We start from the raw sequence: 21,105 nt of genomic DNA on the forward strand, positions 1-21,105 counted from the left end.
AAACATGGAAATGTTAATAACAGCTGAAGAAGGAAGCGATGTAGTGAGCTGATACTGACAGGCGTGAGCTACACGGGGTTCAAAGCTATTAACCCTTTAACTGGAGCCTCATCCTAACAAGAGTCTGATCTCAAACCAACTTCCAGACGCAGAGTGTAGAATGAGTGGGTCGTCTGTGGACGGGAGTGTGGCATTCTGGCTCCTGCATCTTGTTGGTTTGCAACCCGCATGACCATATTTGGACCAGAGGGTGTGGCTGCAGTGCCTTTACTCCAATTTAGTGCCTTTTTCAATGAGATGGGAATATAATTTACAAACTGAAGGCCAGGCTGTGTTGAAACCAGTGATTAAGACTGCAAACTCATTTTAAAAATGTTTACAGAGGTAATAAATCAAGTATTTTAGTAACTGGAGTCACCCCCTTCAGGACATTCACAAGAATGCAGGACTGGAGGGTGAGACACACGTCGGTGCAGACAGATGCACCACTGCCCAGCCACCAGCTGGACCCGCAGGGCCAATGTGTGATGACGGCGCTGATGCTGCTTGACGGGGGAGGGATCTCCTGTGTCTGGGAGGGTGTCAGCAGCCGTCCCTCATTTAATGCTCCCTCTACCCCGTCAACCCCCCACCACCACCTCTGTAACTATGATGGATACTCCGGATTAACTCCTGCCTCCGACAGCCCACGCTGTGCTTTTTTCATTTACACACACACACGCACACACACACGCACACACACACACACACGCACACACACACACACAGATAGTGGTCAATTTTCACAGGTAATCTCTTCTCGCTCTTCAATACCCTGACAAACAACATCACCTCTAATAGCTACGTAATACCCCCCTCGTGGTCAAGGGCATGTTCTGAGTGCGTGTGTGTGTGCGTGTGTGTGTGATAGAGAGAGACAGAAATGGCTGCATTAGGGAGCATTTGTGTGTGTGTGTGTGGGGGGGGAGTCAGATGATATGCTTAAAAAAAACCATCTTTTAACCAAAAGCACATTAAAAAGCAAAAGGTTTGTGATTATAAAGCCGTCAGACGGGTGGCCTGGATGCTGCTGAACTACATCACCACCACACTTCCTGCCTCCTTCTTCCCACTCGACTTGTAATCTCACTGCGTTGGATTTCTCTCTCTCTCTTCCATGGCTGTTGTGTAGTTACAGAGAAACTGTCACAAGACTCGAACCTTCATGTCACTCACTCGCCTCCCGACGAGATGGACACCGCGATGTTCAGTAGCAGAGGATTCAGGCTAAAGCAGCTGGGTTAGTTAGCAGGTAGCGAACCGCGACAGAGAGGAACCTGTTCACCGTGAGCAGAAAAGGTGTTCGGTTTCACTGTGACATCCTTCACGGTGCTCTGGATGGTCTAAAACGCTCACGTTAGCCTACACTAACTGAGCGACAGGCCCATTCATCCGTCTGTTCTCCTCTCTTTGTCCTGTTGTTTTGCTTCGGCCTCGATCATAATGAGAAGTGTTAGTTGAGAACTTCAGGGAACCCAGCAGGTTTGTTGTGCTCGTTGTCCCTCTGTGTCTCACTCTGTGAGACGTCTCAATCTGAAATCTCGCGAGAGTTGAGCAGTTGCAGGAAATCACCAGAGGAGAACCCCAAGGTGAGAGAGGAGGAGGGACACGACTGTGAGGAGCTTGGGTTGGATTACAGGAAGTGTAACTGTACTGTGCCACAAAGGTTTAAATAAAAAAAAAAAAAACGTCAGCATGAAGAAGTGTAATCTGATCAATATGGAATCAGCGGGCAGCTCTGCTCCACAATGGGGGGGGGGTCCCAAAGATGCTAATTCCATCACTCAGAGAAAGAGTTATGAAAATACATTTAAAAAAAAGACTTTTCCATTTGCAGTCAGTGTACCATCCAAAAGTTACTGTTAGTTCAAATTAATGTTGCTTTAAATGACCATCACATGACCACATGACGTCCCACTGGTCTCTAGGAGAGGACAACCGTCTGGACAGACCATGAGCAACAGTGAGAGTGTTTACCAGAGACAGGACAGGAGCAAATTCTGAAGGGGGTCTTTCTTTCCTGCTCGAGGACCCAATTGTAGCTCCAGTGATGCTAGTCAGGGAGCCATTAATCTGCTTTTAATTAGATTAAAGCGCCTCTTGCAGCAACGAGAAGCTGCACTCTTGGGCCTCGAATGGAGGCCAAACAAAAGCTCCAATTGGCAAGTAAATCTCAGCGCGCTTCCTCCTACTTCCCTGGAATCATTCTTGTCTCGTAATTATCACTTTGCTCCAACAGGTTTGGGAGACGGGGGAGGCCAATGACACGCTTAATCATCGGAGGAGCCGACTCATGCACTCGAAGAAACCAGCGAGCCTTGTGGAAGAAGACGCTCCGGGGGCCAGTAAAGTTTTAAAAACTTGAGTAAAAAAGTTGATCACCGATGTGGTGGGTGGAAACCATGTTTAGCCTCTGCATCACCACTGATGAAGCCCCATCCTTTGGCAAACACAGGTGGATACATGCTGGCATCCACACACACACGCACACACACACACACACAAAACTCTACAAGGACTTGACTCGGCTAATGATGTGTAGTGCAGCCACTCCATCAGACCTCCTAGGAATTGCATTATTACACAAACCTCTTTGTGTCTCAACAAAACACGAGGTGGTCCCACTTAAATAAACACTCTCGCTGCTCATTTGTCTTTCACTCCTCTTCGCCTTGTTATCGCTGTTTTTCATCACTGCCTGAGTGAAACTGCTCATCAGAGGAGGGTGAAGATGGAGCATCGAAAATGTCAACAGTAACCTGCTAGCTGCTCACATAATTAGCCGTTTTCCTCTGAAGCGTCTGGCTCTTATTAGCCAGGATGAAGGAGGGGATGTGATTGGCTCGTGAGGGTGTCCCATCACACGTGCATTCGTCAAACCAGCTAGTTAGTTTATATCTTTGTTGTTCTTCTTGTTAAATCAAAACATACTGTTTGACAGACTTCACATAAAACATAAATCTGAAATCTTGTCATGTGCTGTGAGTTTGTTGTCTTCTCCGAGCCTCCTGAGTCCAGGGTGTTTTCATCCATCCCCTGATTGAGCTGCACAAGAAAACACACATGAAACTGCAACACCAGGGTATTTTTTTTATCACTGATTACTTCTCCCACAACTCTACATTCTGTAATAGAAACATTCAGGACTGAATGGTGAACTGAAACAGTCCCTGATCTGGTTTCAGTGCAGAGGACGGTGCACCGCGTGGATAAGAGAACAGTTTGGCGGACTTTACGACTGCAAATGCTCGAATAAGTGGTGCCACCCTCTTCCCTCCTGACTTGGGGACAGAGGCCCAGCCATGGACGTAGCTCTTGCTTACAGACGCAGCTCCTCTGGGGAGGAGGAAGGTCCCACATGTGCCTTCAAAGCATTGATCAGTTTTTACCCAATTTAAAAGTCTGGTGAGAAAACACCTCTGCAGTTGGATTTTAAGTTCCACCGAATCCCGCTTGGCTACATTAGTAATTCACAGAGCTTTTTGATATCTGCTACACAGCAACACTCTGGTTCCTGGTGCACTGGATCCAGACTGGGCCTTGGCCTGGCAGGGAGGGAGGAGGCGCAGCTTGCTACAGATGCATGTGCATGAGTACAGATCACGGACATGACATAATCTGGCAGCTCAGCAGACGAAAAGGATAAATTCCTGTGGTACAACACTGTCGACAAAATAATCAGCTTAAAGGGAGTAGTAAACACTTCTGCTGCAGCAGCCTCATTAGGGAACGCCGCGTTGAGCGGAGACCCCACTGAGCAACGTTAGCTCTTACTGACGCCGCAGCGTGCTAACCTGTCCTCTATCAGTGCAGAGTGTGTTACAGTCTGTGTGTCGGTGCGTGTTACAGTGCGTGTCACAGTTTGTGTAAGTGCGTGTTACAGTGTGTTTAGTCAGTGCGTGTCAGTGAGTGTGTGTGTCAGTGTGTGTTACAATACGTGTTACAGTGTTTGTGTGTCAGTACGTGTTACAGTGTGTACAGATTAATGTTTACAAAAGCAAAGTGCACTGAGGACAAGAGGGCGTGACATCATCCTATCTGCTGCTTGTCTGTCCCCTGTTGCTCCCTCCCTCTATGGTGTGTGTGTGTGTGTGTGTGTGTGTGTGTGTGTGTGTGTGTGTGTGTGTGTGTGTGTGTGTGTGTGTGTGTTGGGGGGCTCCCTAATCCCTCATACTCAAGCAGAGTAAATTAGAATCCTTCATATGTGGAGTAAATTGCTGCCCTCTGGAGCACCACCTTGCTCATCTGTTCAGTGTAACAACCAATTAGATCCTGGAAACTATGTACACACTGACTGTATATGTTTCCTGTCTCTCTGCTGATATTTATTTAGCCTTTAATTAACCGGGAGGTCTCTTGATAATACTCCATCTCCTACTCATTTGTTTGTATATGTTTAGCTTTGCTTCTCCACTTGAAGGAAATGAGTCGGTCGTTGCACCTCGTGATACACTGGCCTGCTTTTCTCAGACAGCGCTCTGGGCGTGATGGCATCCAGGATTCAAATTGGAAAGGTGATGCAACACACGAAAAAAATTTGCCATGTGGTGGGTGTAGAGCCGAGGGAAATGTGATGAGTAAGACTGTGGAGACACGGAGTGATAGAAGGTGCCAGACAGTCTGGATACAACCTGGCGTGGAGTGGATGCTATGTGTCAAGATAGCAGGGAAGCTGTGAGGGAGAAAGTATGCAAGAATATAATCCACGTGTGTGTGTTCGTGCGCATGCTTTGCATTGGTGACGTGCTATCTGTGTGTTGAGTGTGTGACGTAGCTGTAGTCATTTCAGGTCTCATCTGGCTGTGAAATGTGACAGCAGGAAGTGAGGAGGCGGGGGAGCATCTGTGGTGCGTTCAGGCTGAACAAGAAGGTAAAAGATTCACCGACAACATGTGAGGCGGCGCCGGCCTTTGCCATCTAGGCGTTACATTCCACAGTGGTGAAAACATGGAGCACCTTCACGCTCCCCGTCTGGCAGGGGGAGAGAATTATTCACTAGAGCTTTAAACTGGGGTGAGATGTAGATGCACAACAGGCCAAACTTTTCCTCCCGTCGGGATTCTGTGACTCAGAATCAGACCTGGCAGCAGTTAATGACACAAAGATGCTTAATGCTGACAAATGAGTTGAAATCTTATTGGCTCACTGCAGCAGGACGTTCCTCACACCTTTGTGAGAGCTGCTCTCCTTTCCTGCAGCAGCTTGGAGAGACGTGGCGATATTGTTGGGAGGATTAGGAGAATCAGATTCACGCCACAGAGGCTTCAAGCAAAGTATTTCTCCTCTGTGTGCAGCGACAAACAATTAAAGTGTAGCTCAGTGTTTCTTACATCAGTGGTGCCTCTGACTTTCCCGACTTCAGGAGCTGAGATTCCTCTGATAGCACAAGAGCCAGCCATCATTAGACTACAAACAGAGACCTCCGGTGGGATGATATCAGAGACGGTAATACAAAGCAACGCATAGCAGCGCACGCCGGTATTGTTTGTCAATGCTAAGACCTCTCCACAAATTAAATGCTCGCCTCACCACACAAAGCAGCCAGACGCATTCCACTGTTGCTGATTGGTAAACGCTGCTGTTCTCTCAACGGCTCCACGTGTGATCGTGGGGCGAGAGGAGGACAACAAATCTCTCCGGGATGGAGAGAGCTGGAGCGGCGGAGAGCAAGAGACATGAGACGAGCAGGCAGAGAGAGAGAAGAAACGTAGAGAAACAGAAGAGTTTCACAGCTCAGTTAGTTGGCCCTCATCATCAGAACGAAGAACCAACAGTGTTGGGATCGGCTTCATCCTGGTGGAAGGAAGTACCTGGACCTTTGAGGGAAGATACGCTTTGCAGTATCAGAATAAATGTTACTCTTTACATCATTATTCAGATTTTTTTGGGGGGTGGGGGGGCATGAAAATGACTGTAGTGTGTTTTTTGTGTGACTCAGTACTGTAAATATGTGTCCTGACGACGGTGCGTGGGCAGGTGGCCTGTGCAGGTACACGATATTGAAGTTCACGCCGTAGTTCGACACATAATTAGCCTTTAACACAGTGGAATAATATTCAGCCCTGCTGAGATTTGAAAATTGCAGTAGTCTTTACTGCAATTAGCAATTCATTTGCATCGTAGCGCCGCCTGGTCTGATCAGCAGTGAGATTCTGCTGACCAGGATGTCAGAGGCTGGTGTGATGTGCTGCTCAGTGACTTTAGACCTCAGGATGACAGTCGGGTCGACGAGTACTTCAGCCCCGACTTTGATCTGTGACTATTTACCGGCGAAGCATCTGACCTCCCTGTCAGCCTCCCAGCCGCCTGTGTTTGGTGTCAATTAGGAGAGAAGCACCACCCGTAGCTTCACTGGCTAATTCTGAGTTTCAAAACTCTAAAGTCTCATTTTCTTTTCAAAGAATATAAATGTGTTTTTACATCAGGAAAGACTGATTGATCCTCCGCTGCTGAGTTTTTGACTTGTATGTATTTGTTTCTTCCATGCCCGCGCCAGCATGTGTGTTGCTGTGTGCACAGAGGCAGATTCATCTGGGCTTGTTCAGCTGGTCTCAGGTCAGGGCCGCTGACCAGCTGGTGCGACAGTCAGTGTTGCTATCGACCTCTCAGCTGTGGCTGATCTGAGACAACACCGCCCAGCTGGTACCTACAGAAGTACACAGTACAGGAGACGTGTACAACACAGTAATACTGCAGTGTTCACAGCGGCGCGAAGGTGCGACGAGCAGAGAGACGTGCGTCCACCAGTGGGACTTTTCTTCTGTCAGCGTCATCAACATTGCATCATCATGAACCAGTTTGGGTCTCTGCACCTTTACGTTCATTCTTCATCCAGGTGGGCCGCACCTGTGCGCTGATATCCGAATTCAAAAACATTCCTGATTCCTGAGCCAAGAGGAAACCGGCTGATTACCCCGACTGATACATCAATCAAGGATCGATACCTGCCGATACGGGTGGCATTCTGATGTTATCGTGCATCCTTGAAGCCACGCAGTTTTTAATTCATCTCATGTGACGGCGGTGAAAGTACAGACGCCCAAATTCCAGCCAAACTCTACTGAGCCGGTCCACGTTGGCAGGAGCCGGCGGCTCAGATCAGAGTTGCTGATCACAGTCAGGACTTTCATTTTCTGAAATGTTTCTTTTTTTTTAATCTGAAAAGCCAGTGGGAGCCAAAGGGAGCTTTTAACACTGAGTCAGGTGTGTGTGTGTGTGTGTGTGTGTGTGTGTGTGTTAGTCAGACTTGGATAAGTACTTTGTGTGTCTCATGTGTTTTCAAAGTGCAGTCTTGGTGACAATAATTTGACTTCCCAACACGAAAACACACAGAGAGAAGAAATGAGATGTAACATAAGTTGAAAACGGGAAGAGATCCCACTGGACGGTGAGTGCGACGAAAATCAAGGTCATGAAGGGCGTGTGATTCCTGTGTGGCTTCACGGGAATAATAGAAGGCGAACTGAAAACACAAAGGATGTGAGGCGCCTCGACCTATCATCTTGGAGGAGATGATCATGTGACGGTGCCGATGCAGGCTAAAGGTAAGGTGGGGTGAACCAGGCAGCAAGTTTCCCTCCAATAACCGTCCCAGCGCTCTCTCATCCTCCTCTAATTGGACAAAAAAACTTTCCCAAAAAAGTCATTTAAAATTTTTACTGAAGCTTTTTTCCCCTCCCTGATCCTAAATCAAGAGGCGAGATGCGACTCCTTCACATCATTGCTTCCTCCTCCCCCTCCTCTTCCTCCCCTCACCTGACCTTCGTGGGGCGATGCAGTGGCTTCAATTACTGGATGGAAAAATGTTTCATCATCTCAGGAGCAGCCGCGCCCACTTACTCTTTAATGAAGTTCGTCTTTTCACACTTCTTAATTACTTTTGTTACAGTCGCCCTTCTTTCTTTCTCTGGTTCTCTTCTGGGTGACATAAATAATGAACTGCCAGTAAGTGGAGACCGTCTTTAATGATGTATTTGCCTGCGACGACTCCATGTCTGGTCCAACTATTCCAGTCAGAGAATCAGAGCCCAATCAGTCACATGATCAACAACTTCTACACCAGCAAACAAGGTCGATCTGAGAGGTGTAGAAGATCTCTGGCCGACGAGGAGCGGAAAGTTCCTCCCTGTTTGGTTTGATCATTCAAGGCCTTTGATGTGGATTCAGGATTTCATAAATCAGAGTGTAGATTGTGTAGATGAGTGTGAACAGGAGACCAGAGGAGGAGGAGCCTGGCCTGGCCTGGCCTGACCTGGCTAACGCAGCTTAACTGTTCGAGCAGCAGAGGCACAGCTACCAGGCCCCAGCAGCAGCTCACCTCACAGGCCTGGACCCCAGCTACCAGGCCCTAGCAGCAGCTCACCTCACAGGCCTGGACCCCAGCTACCAGGCCCTAGCAGCAGCTCACCTCACAGGCCTGGACCCCAGCTACCAGGCCCCAGCAGCAGCTCACCTCACAGGCCTGGACCCCAGCTACCAGGCCCCAGCAGGAGCAGGTGAGTAACCAGTACCAGGTGGTTTGGTCCAACCAGACCAGGTAGTACCAAGCTGAGCAGCATCATGCCACTGAACAAACTGAAGACGACTCCATTTATAAGTCCTATCAGCCGCTACGTTGATAGCAGAACCCAAGAACACAATAAAAGCAGCTCAGAATGACAAGAACACATGAATGAATGTGAACGTCGACCAGCGTCGGCTTGATGAGTCAAGAGACGTAACAAGTAACATCGTGGAACACATTCACACAGTGGTGGAGGTGTAATTATCCCCAGCAGGCTCCCTCACTCTCTCTCTCTCACACACACAAACACACGCAAGCACACACACTCACGCAAGCACACACACTCACGCAAGCACACACACTCACGCAAGCACACACACACACATGTACGCTGGCCTCTCGCTGTCTGACTTCAGATCAGGATACATGTAATCTCTCATATCTCCCTCAGCATCTCTCTATCCCCTCCTCCCTCTCTGTCTCTCTTCCTCCGTCTCTGTCTCTCTTCCTCCCTCTCCCTCTCATCTCTCTCCACCTCCTTCTCTCATCTCTCTCTCTGTCTCTCTCCCAGGCCTCCACCACATTTGCATAGACAAACAAACAAGGGCTGCTACGGCTCTGCCAGCACCAGCACGCTCACCTCTGTATGAAAAGAAGAAAAGTGATGAATGTGCTTGAAAAGCGAGTTTGACTCTGATGATGAAGATTATCGTCCAGCATCTCACTGACGTTATTGTCCTCCTGTGTGTGTGTGTCACTAATAAATGCCAAATAAGATTTGTCTGTCTGCACGCAGGAAACACATCAGCTGCGGATGACATTTAGGACCCTAATGGTGATCGCTTCCTGTGGATTCAGAACTCCACAGTCACACGACTCCAGATCCACAGTCTCATGCCTGCTTGGCTTTCATCCGAGAAACCCAGCCAGGGGAAAATATTCAATATCATCCTTGGGGCTCGTCTGCTTTGCTTTACTTCAGGAGTGATTACAAAAACGGCAAAATCGGCTTAACTCAGAAAAGCAGAGCAATTAATTGTGATCCCTTTTAATGGGAGCCTACTTTGCTGCGTTAATGTGGCTAATTACCAAGTGCTGTTGATATTGAGAGTCTGCTACTAGACAGTGATGAAGGTGCTGATGTGTAAATACCTCATCAGGGTGTGTAAAACCTCCACACACACACACACACACCTTTCCACAGAGGTATTATACCGACCCACACATAAGCAAGTACACATCTGTCATCGTGTCGATGCTCTGATGTGTGCGTCGCCTAATTTGCTTTTATAACTCTTACTGCTGCACGCAGCTGCCCAAATCCCCAAACAATGACACACACACACGCGCGCGCACACACACACACTTTCATTGCAGAGTGGAGAGGCAAACCTTTACCCGGTGCAGCAGCAGTTCTGTGTTCATAAATAAAAACACGCTGACAACCGCGACCAAACATCCTCGGCCGTCCGTGTTTTTTCTGCAACATCGTCACGTTACAACATTTCCGGCGTTGTGACGACTCGCCAGGAGATGAGGACGTTGGTCAACCAAGATCATGATCGACTAACATTCTGAGGTCTCTGACACAAATCAATAAACAAGCCATCTTTCTGAAAAACAATGACATTTTTAAAAAAATCATTTTAATGTCGTTCCTTCATTTTACTGGGATTGAAATCACTGGATTACCCGAACATCTCCATCTGCTCAGTTTATCTACGATATGATGAATTATGTTCAACTGCATTTCCAGAACTCTCTATCCTGATAAATACATTATGAACAATCTTGAGGTTCATCATTGATGAATTAAAACGGATTTCCGCCTCCGTCTGACAGCAGCCAGACATCCTACCTCAGACATCGCTGCATCCGTCAGGTCACCTCGTCACTGACCGCTTCCCCAACAACCGCCGCCAATGAAAAGCAACTGCTCACTTCCTGAAAGCTGGTCATTTAAATGTGTATTGTAGTTTCCTCATCGGTGATGAGTGACAACGAGCAGCCATTAGATCGACACTACCATATCTCAAAAGTAACCAGTACCTGCTGATTCGACGACGTGCCATACCACCGCACCCTGGATCAGCTGGAGCCACAGACATTTTTGCTGCTGCTGGAACTTTTGCAGCTTTAATCCTCTTCTATCTCTGTCGCTCACGAGCTCAGCAGTCACAGCAAGACGCAACTGACCACGACTGGCTGCTCTAACACACCAGGCCAAAATGAAGCGTCGCGCGCTGAAGGAGCCAGCGAGTGTTTCCCGATGCTCTCGCGTGTTTGCCCGCGGTTGCAGTTTTCCACAGAGAAACTCTTCAGCTGCCATCACCAAGGCCCAAACCACCAACCCAAGCTGAGCCACCAGCCGCTTCTCTTTGACCTCCCGCCTCTGCGTCACACCTCACTCTTTGGTGTTCTGCTGGACAACATCTAAAGGAGGTGGGTCCATCGTTCCTGTGGGTCGTTCTCTCTCAGGAGATGAAGGGTGAACAGAGGGCCGACGAGCGCCTACCTTTTGACGGTTCTGTACGCTTGGGCAGATCCAATGTGTCGTAGTTTTTGTCGTTCTCAACGTTTTTCCTGCCTGGGTAGAGGAGAGAGGATGATGTCAGTGTCATGTCCTGGAGACGATGGCATCACATCAGACAGGGCGGTAGACAGCAGGGTGGGACCAACAGTGCCGTGCTCAGACCAGCGTTTGGGTCTGGGCTGAAGCGGAACCAGAACCAGAAACTCTTTTCATGGTTGCACTTTGGTCTAATCCAGGTCTACACACCACCCACGGCAGCATCAGCGTCTGCACACACACAACACAGGGGGCTGCGAGCAGGACGTGTTCAAACACACACACTTCTCATTCTGTCACAGGCTTTGATGAGTGAGTTCACGGAGACGGCGGACAGCAAAAACATCACGTATGAGCACACAAACGCCTTTCACCTACAACCACGTCCAGACACGTGTGATGTGACACACGAGTGCAATTAAGTCATACATAAGCACAGGGGAAATGGAGTGGGGGCGGTGACTACAGAGCGGCCTGCTGATGGTCATGTCACACACACGCTGGAGGATCAGGACAGAGAGAGAGAGGCAGATTCCTCCATGAGACGGAGGGGGAGAAGGAAGTGGCAGGAGGAAGAGGGAGCGCTTCCTCCGGGCTGAGCCATCCAGCTCGTGTAAGCTGTCTAAGGAAAGAGCGAATTCAGCTTTAATCTAGAACAGGTTACTCGCTCCTCAGCGCCACATCCATACATATTTCACCTAACAGCTTTTCCGCTGTGGGCTCAGTCGGTGGCTTCCCTATTACACTGTACACACGGGGGTGTCGCTGCCGCCGTCACGGCTTCAACATGATGACAGACGAACAGGAGCCTCTTCCCTCGTCACGCATGTGAGTGGTTATTCACTGCTGCAGTCTGATTTAACGATGCGGATCACTCTGTTGTCGTGGCAACCACAAATCTGACAACAGAAAACAACGCATCTAATTTTACCGTTGAAAATGTGACTTGAGTGAACAGCAGCTTCAAAACAATGTGAGAGAGGGGAAAAGTAACTGAATCGCAGCGCGTTGGCGCCGTCAGAGGAGGCGTCTGACCGTCTCTCCTCCATCAGGGACGCCCAGCTTGATAGACTTGAACAGAATGAGCCTTTTCCACCTTTCCAGCAGCCTGTAAGCTAAGCTAACCCAAGCTGACCCTCTGCTCCAGGATCAAATTCAGTCCTGCGTGGGAAAAACGCGGCTGTCAGATTTTTCTGATGGGGGTCAGTGATGAAGGCAGGATGCTGAGGCTCAGCAGGAAAACGAATCCCTGGGCTGCACAACTGTGGATAAAAAGAGCGTTTTGTTGCTTGAAATTGAGATTTTGATTCTTTTTTTATGATTTTGTTCAACATAAATGTGCATGCATCTGATACAGATGGAAGCAAAATTAAAAATCTGATGGAAACATCGGCCCGGTGAAGCGTCACTTAGACGTGATGGATGCCTGCGTGGAAGGGCAGAACCGAGCTTCTGAGGGGAGGACAAACAGATTTTAAGTGAACCCAGAATGAAGCACAAGTTCCCTACATAAACAGCCGGCAGAGCTGTTCAACCGGGACATTGGACAACTGTTAAAAATCAGCCGCATGTCTGACCAGAGTTTATTGTTTTGCGTGTTTTGTTTCACAAGACAACCTCCACAAACATGCAGTTCACGAACGTGCAGACGCTCCTCTGTTGTCCACATGCAATCTACAGGGTGGAACAATGAGTTCTACATCCCACAACTCAGCTGTGCTCCGCTTGTGTTTTGATGAAGTTTAATGTCGCCGTCGACCTCAGAGGTTTCCCTCAGACGCAGGGGTCAACTGTCCGTTTACTGACGTGTTTGACGTGAACAACAGACCCGCGATGATCGAGACGAGGGAAGTGGACGTCCAACGATGCTAATTTACCTCCAGACTCATTCCTACACCGACTGATCATCTAGAGCAGGTTACTTTCCATATTCTGAAATTTACTTCAAATCAGTATCGTGTGCTCATGCAGTTCAAAGTCTCAACACACGTCTACGCTCAGATGGAGGGTCGACTCCTCTACCTGAGCACGACACATGGATGCTGACGGCGGCTCCGTCACACGGCACATTCAGACAAATGAGACGAGCTCTACTCTACAACCTGGCAGACACTGGTGGACTTACCTGCAGGATGGAGGAGAACTAACTGCTCACACGGGGGGGGGGGGGGGGGGGTCTAAAAGTCATGCTACATCAGGTGAAGTGATGAGGGAGGGCATGTGAAATGAGTGAAGCGTCATCATTTCTGAAGTCCTTGGAACTTTCTCAGGTTTTTTGGAGGACACCCAAACTAAGTAACTTTATTCTACAGCCAGGGGCGTGTGTGTGTGTGTGGGGGGGGGGGGGGGGGGGGTGAGGGGGGGGTGCAGGAGGAGAGCAGGACAACTGAAATGAGGAGAGATGGAGGGGAGGACTCACCTTGATTAAACCATTCCTCTATAGTTAGCCAAGGAAGCAGCAGCCAAAAAACACAAAGCACAGAGAAGAGAGACGGTGCGTGTCAAGAGGCTGTGCAAACATGTGAACAGTTTTCCAACAACAAGGAGTTATCTTTTACTGGAATAAAGACAGCTAGAGCAAGAGGAAATGAAAGTAATACCGAGGAAGACGGAGAGCAAAGACAGAGAAAATAACTTGTGAGTGAGAGGAGGCAGCCATTAGTAGTCCAGAGGTGTTGTCTGAGAGGCTTGTTCAAAGAGCAAGAAGAGCTTTTTAGACAGAGAGAGACTAAAATGTCCAGAAGAGAGTGAAACATAAAAGACAGCAGAAGCCAGTGAGTAAAAAAGAAAGAGGAGCTAGAGCGAGAGAGCGAGAGAGAGAGAGAGAGAGAGAGAGAAAGCATCAGCTCAATTGTTGCTATTTCTGCGGATAAATTAGTTGGGAGTGAAACATCAACGCAGCAACATTGGCATCATTAAAATCACTGAGAGAGGAGCTCAAAGAGATGGAAATAGCAGCTGCGCGTTAGCTAACCCAGAGCGCGTGCTGATCATGACGCTATGTACTCAACTGAATGTGACATTAAAGTGAGGAGGAGGCCAAACTCGGCCTACTTAAGGTAACAAATTACCCAGCAATTTGCCGACGGTGTCGCTTAACAACCTTCCTCTGTGCTCCTTTATAGCTGCATTTTATGTTTGTGTACGTGCGCGTCGTCTCTCAGAGAGCACCTCCGGCGCCGCAGCAGCTAAACACAACTCATTACTCCACCTAGACATGGATAATTGGTTTTCAGTGTGAATCTGTGTACACGTAGGCGCTGCGTGGTCCTGACCTGCACACTGTAGACTCTCAACTCAGTCGTTAGAGGTCAGGGGGCACCGGCTGCTCGTCACAGCTCATTGGCTGACTGATTAATGGCGGCCATTATTCTCGTAGAGCAGGAAGACGCTGCTAACAACACGCATGAACAAGACGTGTGTTAAAGAGAATCAATAATGGCGGCTGACAGAGCAGACGGCGCCATCGTGCTCCTCCGTCTCTGAGGAGCTTGAACACGTGTGAAGACTCTGACATTATGACCCACTGGTTCTTTACGGTACAGACGGTTGTGCGTCTGTATTAATTTCTTATTGTTTTCTGTGTTTTAAGTGCGTCAGTAAGGTCGAAGCGTGATGATGAGGGGGGACGTGTTTAAAAACATTAACACGGTTATTCGATTTCTGTCACTGTCCCTGAAAGGAGCGAATAATAGTAGCACACTGTCAGCGTTGATGGAGGTGTGAGCGTGTGAGTCCGGCGCCAGGAACGGAACAAAGGGGAGGATGATATCTCTGCAATCCAGCTGTTGGGATAATTGTGTTCATTTTTTGTACATCCTACAGACTCGTCAGGGCTGTGAGAGCTCCTTCTCACGCAGCCAAATGTTCTGAGCTAACAGGGAAGCAGCCGGCTGCCTACGAGGCGTTATGTGTCACTCTGGGATGGAACTCCTCCAGCAGATCCTCCTCATCAGTCTCCTCCCCCTCACCTTTGGCCTTCTTTCCTCCAAAGCAGCCAGCGTCGTCCTTCTTCTTCCTCTGTGGTCCCGCTGAGCCGGGGGCCTGGAGCGCTGATGGGTCCTGGAACTTTTCTGCCCCCGGAACCTCTTTGTGGACGTGGTAGGACAGGTTCCTCATGATACAGACACAGTTCTCCACAGACTGGAACAAAGGGAGAGAGGAGGCTAACAACTGACTGATGACAGACGCCATCGACAGGATATAGGTTCATGCCACTGTGTCAACTAATGTGATGATGATGATGATGGTGAAGATTTCTACCTTGTTGTCCATGTCTTTCTTGCCTACAGCTGATTGGAGAGCATGCAGCAGGGCGTCCACCAGTCCCTCACACTCCCTCAGTCGGCGCCGAGCCTCGGCACCATCGGAACTCACATTTCTACATGAAAAGAAAACAGCATCACTTCTACGTTGTTTTGAGAAAACATGGAACATGGTGTGTGTGTGTGTGCACTAGTGCGTGGTGTGTGATTTTTTTTCTCTAGTGACACTTTGCAGCCTCAGACACATCACAAGTGTTGCAGCATCTTCTTAGTAAGCTTTACTTTTATGACAGCAGTTTGGATGGATTTTCAGGGGGAGAACGGTTCATTCAGGCCGCCCTGCAGGTGAGCTCACCCAGAGGAAGGCAGAGATTGTCGTTACTTAGCAACTTAGCATCACGTCCAAAGCGTGGGAGAATAGCTTGGGTGCTGGTGCGTTTAAAGGCGTGTTCACCCCAAACGCGATGCGAATTTTTCGCGCTATAAGTTTACATGTTAAGTCTATGTAGAGAGAAGATAAGACGCGAATCCCAATGTCCACTCGCCAGGCGACGCCGTGAAAGTTGTAAATATTCAACTTGCGCGACAAGTTTGCGTGACGTTGTGTCGAGAGAGCCTATCAGCGTTGAGATCCCCCTGGCGTCAGAGAAGTCCCGTCAACGGTTCTGGCTGTGGTTGGTGCCCGACCGTGGTATCCTGATACCGACTCTCGCTAACCGGTCATCGAACTCGGCCCTCGTCAGCCTGATGTAACGCTGGAAACGGCCGACGTCCAGGCGCAGTTCCCGGAGAAGGCGGTGAAATTCCCCCAGCTGTGCTCCTCCGGCTTGTGTCATGGCTCCAGATACAGCGGCTGGGACTTCCACAACAGATACAAGCTAGCAACGGTTGTTAGGTCAGCCATGTTGGTGATGGAAAGAAATGGTGGAAATAAATTCTCCTCGCATGGGAAAAAAAAGTTCGCAGGACTGAAAACATGATCTTCGAATTTAGGCGAAGTCTGGCAGTGGCACCACGTGGCAAGCAACTCAGCATCAAAGCCTCACACACACATCATTCACACACACACACAGTCACACACACACACACACACAGTCACATCACTGTCAGGTGAGTGAACCTGTGATGATCTCTCACTGTCATCGAGGGACATGTAAGTGAAACATTTTAGTTCAGTTGTGTTCTAAGTCTTTGCTTCCTAGAATCTCTGTTCAGAAAATGACAACGTTTGCAAACCATCCAGCCAGTAAGCTGCTGGATTTCAGTCAGCAACTGGACATCAACCTGCTGGAGAACGTCATCAACACCATGCACCATGGCACTGGATCTCAGCAACAAGTAGCCCAGGAGTTGCTGAACAACCTCATGGAGCATCCAGATGCCTGGACCAAGGTTGACATGATCCTGCAGAGTTCTAAGGACATGCAGACCAAGTATTACGCCCTGCAGACGCTAGAGCGACTCGTCCAAACTCGTTGGAAGACTCTGACAAGAAATCAGAGCAAAGCAGTCAAGAAGTTTGTGGTTCAGTCAATTATTGAGATTTCCCATCATCCCGCAATCATGAAGAAAGAGGGAGCGTGCCTTCGCAGACTCAACGCGGTAGTAGTGGAGATACTGAAGCAGGAGTGGCCCGACCACTGGCCCAACTTCATTTATGACATCGTGGGTGCCAGTGTGATCAGTGAAAGCCTCTGTGAGAACAACATGGCCATCCTCAAACTGTTCTGTGAGGAGGTCTTGGACTTCTCCAGAGGCCAGACGACCCACCTGAAGGCAAAACACTTGAAAGACCACCTGCGGAGTGAGTTTCCCCAATTATTCAAGCTGTGCTTGGTTGTGATGGACAACTCCCAGAATGCTCGGTTGGTGAACGCCACACTGGAGACGCTCCTTCTCCTGCTTCACTGTGCTCTTGGAGCTGAGTTTGGGCTTCTGGATTACATCGGTGAGACCAACCTCACTGAATATTTGATCCGTTTCCTGAACGTGCCCATGTTTCACAACGTGGTGCTGGGCTTCCTGAGAGCCCACTGGGTGTTGCTGAAAGTTGTTGTCAAGAAACTGTTTGAGTTCATGCACCAGACTCAAGATGGTGTGCGAGACATGGCTTGCAACACCTTTTTAACAGTTGCACAGAAGTGTCGGCACAGTTTTGTTCAGGTTCAGGAGGGTGAGACGGTGCCCTTCATTAATGAGATCCTCCACCACATCCAAGCCATCATCCGTGACCTGCAGCCACAGCAGGTCCACGTGATTTATGAGGCAGTTGGCTGCATGATCGAGGCCCAGGAAGACCAGGAGGTTCAGGTGCAGCTGATAAAGAAGTACATGAGGCTGCCTAATCAGGAGTGGAGGAGAATCATCATGGCCGCCACCAAGAATGTCAACATCCTCCCGGAAGAAATGACGCTGGGTCAGCTGGCGGGCATCCTGGAGGTCAATGTCACAGCCTGCAGAGCTGTTGGGCACCTGTTTGTTGTCCAGCTGGGACAAATTTACCTGGACATGCTCCATGTGTACAAGCTTCTCAGTGCCGCCATCTCCACGGCCATCCGGAACAACGGGGAGACGGTGACCAAGGTCCCTCACATCCAGAGCATGATGATGGTTAAGAGACAGATTCTGAAGCTGATCTCTGGCTGGGTCAGTTGCTCAGACGACCCTCAAGTGGTGGCAGACACGTTTGTGCCCCCACTGCTGGACGCAGTACTTCTGGACTACCAGAACAATGTTCCAGCTGCTCGGGATCCCGAGGTCCTCTGCACCCTCGCGACTGTTGTGAATAAGCTGGGAGACCGCGTCAGTGGCCAAATTCCCCAGATCTTTGACGCCGTCTTCGATTGCACTTGGAACATGATGAAGAGGGACTTTAAGGCGTTCCCGGAGCACAGGATTCATTTCTTCAGCCTCCTCAAAGCTGCTATGTCGCAGTGCTCCCAGGCCTTCTTGAGCTTCGCCCCCGCCCAGTTCAAAATCGTCCGATACACAATACTCTGGGCTTTCAAGCACACAATGAGGAACGTAGCTAACGCAGGTCTACAGACCCTCTACACTGTCCTGCAGACCATGTCAGCAAGGGAGGCAGTGACCAAGAGAGAAGACCAGACCTTCTTCACCGACATCCTCCAGCTCGTTTTGTCTGTGGTCACTGATACGCCGCCATCCTGGCCCGCATGTTAGAGGAGGTGGAAAAGGCCACCCCAGTCAATAAGCAGGTTCATGTGCTGGAATACTTTGGAAACCAGCTGAAGAGGGTCTTCCCACGTCTGACAGATTCCCAGTTGGAGGTGTTTGTTGTGGGGCTGTTCAGCCTTCATAAAGACATCCCTGCTTTCACGGAGCTCCTAAGGAATTTCCTTCTTCAACTCCAGGAATTTAGCGGCCAGGACGCTTTAAACCTGTTCCTGGAGGAGCGGGACCTGGCTCTGCTCCAGGCCCAGGAAAATTAACACAACCTCTAAATGTCTGTGCCCGGCATTCTTGGTCCCCACGGGCGGCAGCAGGAGCTCAGCCAAGCTGGATTTGGTTTCTGAAGCCCAAAAATCAAGACTTAGGACGGCGGCCATTCTGGTCCTTCATGAAATGTGGAAATGATGTAAACTTGTTGTTCAAAAGTGTGAAATAAATTGAAAAAATATCTTTAAAAAAACTCTCACAACTTTATTCTTGGTCATAATAAACACTCATCTTCATTTTCAGGACTTTTTACCATTCAAACGTCATATTTCTTTTGTGTGTTGTCATGTTTATAATTTAGTATATAATTACTGTGTGTAACTCACTTCTTAAGACCATTTTGGGCTTTTGAGCTGAATGAAAAGATGGATCGATAGAGAGACAGATAGTATTTTAAATTTTAAAAATGACATGAAATTTATGAGAAAATGGCAAAATCTTTACAAAAAAGCTCTACAAAAGGTAAACAAGATTATTAAATCAGAAGAATGTGGATTCATACAAGGGAACCCTATCAGAGATAATATATTAGTATTCATCCACTATGGTTACCTTATCCTGATGATGGCTTAAATTTATTGATGTGAACTTTACCATAGACAAAGCGTGTGCGAGTGTTCCAGCAGCAACCAGGCTAAAGAAGTTTTACCTTTAAGTAGGTTTGCAAACTGTCTTTTACATCCTGTCAACGACTAATTTGATCCATTTTGAAGTTTGTAAATATGTAATAACACCACTAAATTGCCAGGGGATGTCCCATGATGCACTGGGCTTCTCTCTCCTCCTCCTGTCCTCAAACGTGTTACTAACTCCTCTTCTCCTCCCCTCATCCCAGATCCTGGTGCTTCTGGAGGAGGCTCCAGACCTGAAGAGGCTCCAGCTGCCACCCGTAGCTCCACCTGCTCACGTCCCCGTCTGTCCATCAGTCTCTCCTCCTTTCTCTCCCTCTTTATTTCTGCCCCTCTCTTTCCTTCTGTCTCTCTGTCTTCCTCCATTCTCTGTCTTTGTCTCTGTCCATCAGTCTCTCCTCCTTTCTCTCCCTCTTTATCTCTGCCCCTCTCTTTCCTTCTGTCTCTGTCTTCCTCCATTCTCTGTCTTTGTCTCTGTCCATCGGTCTCTCTTCCTTTCTCTCTCTCTTTATCTCTGTCCCTCTCTCTCCTTCTGTCTCTCTGTCTTCCTCCATTCTCTGTCTTTGTCTCTGTCCATCAGTCTCTCCTCCTTTCTCTCTCTCTTTATCTCTGTCCCTCTCTTTCCTTCTGTCTCTCTGTCTTCCTCCATTCTCTGTCTTTGTCTCTGTCCTGCTCTCCTGCTCTCTCTCCGTCCCCACTGATCCTGGATCTGCTCCACCTTCCTGCTGGTAAAGGAAGGTTCTGGTGGCTGCTGTTGCAGGATGTGCTGCTGATGGAGAATTGTTGGGTGGAGGTTCATTGAAGGAGGGAGTGCTGGACCTGCTCTACTTGGACAGAGTCAGGACAGAACTTTGGTTGGGGTTTGGTGCCACACAAATAAAACTGACTTGACTTTAAAGGACTGAGGGACGTAACCAGGTACCAGCGCCACATTGATCACATCTAAGAGAGAGGGGCTAACGAGGGTAGAGAGTCTTGGAGCAGCTTAGTTGGGATGGGGACTAGGAGACAGGTGGAGGGTTTAGAGGAGGACATTACTGTACGACACTCATGAAGCCTGATGGGAGAAGAACTATCAAAGTTTCTAAGGGTTCTGGGTTCTAGGTGCCATGTTGTCAGCTGATGGCAGGAGGAGAAGAATTTTTTCTCTAATACGTAGAATTTGTCATTAAAAAAGTCCATGAACTCTTTGCTGCCCAGGTAAACAGGAATACTTGGTTCAACAGAGCTGTGGCTCTCTTGTCAGTCTGGCTCCAGTCCTGAAGAGGAACCTGGGGCTGTTCTTGTGTTCCTCTATTAGTGCTGAGTAACAGGCTGCTCTGGTTCTACCAAGGGCTTTCCTACAGGTTTTAAGGCTCTCTTGCCAGACCACATGCGACTCTTCCAGTTGGGAGCAGCGCCATATTCTCTCCTGTTGTCCAGGTTTTTGTTCAAGCTGTCGGGTTTCAGAATTGTACCAAGGTGCTTGTTTCCTTGGATTCATGGTCTTCTTTTCTTTTTTTAAAAGACTGGCCTGGAGAATCAGTGAGAGACGGCAGCAGTTTCTCAGTAATGAGGCATTTCTGACATTTAGCAGCTAATGATTCGGTTTAAGAAGTAAATTAATTGTCCTTTAATGTTGATTTTCAGATAACTATTTTT

General features: G+C 48.6%; 1 protein-coding gene and 1 pseudogene across 10 annotated transcripts in view; one reads left to right on the top strand and one right to left on the bottom strand.

The window, feature by feature from the left end:
• The window catches only part of arvcfb (ARVCF delta catenin family member b), a 208,675-nt gene that overhangs the window by 22,193 nt on the left and 165,377 nt on the right, over positions 1–21,105 (bottom strand). For 8 of the 10 annotated variants that reach the window (XM_086207468.1, XM_086207463.1, XM_086207465.1 and 5 more), the window contains 4 exons: positions 15,375–15,492; positions 15,083–15,254; positions 13,531–13,548; positions 11,058–11,129 (listed from right to left, as the gene is read on the bottom strand). In XM_086207468.1, the coding sequence (XP_086063594.1) occupies positions 11,058–11,129; positions 13,531–13,548; positions 15,083–15,254; positions 15,375–15,492 (380 nt within the window). The remainder of the gene's footprint in view (positions 1–11,057; positions 11,130–13,530; positions 13,549–15,082; positions 15,255–15,374; positions 15,493–21,105) is intronic. The other 2 variants (XM_086207464.1, XM_086207466.1) reach the window with 1 other exon arrangement.
• On the top strand, positions 16,552–18,927 carry LOC147260735 (exportin-1 pseudogene; annotated as a pseudogene).

The sequence above is a fragment of the Aulostomus chinensis genome, chromosome 6, assembly GCF_037954235.1.
Source record: "Aulostomus chinensis isolate RoL2024-O1b breed Wild chromosome 6, RoL_Achi_v1.0, whole genome shotgun sequence".
NCBI lineage: Eukaryota > Metazoa > Chordata > Actinopteri > Syngnathiformes > Aulostomidae > Aulostomus > Aulostomus chinensis.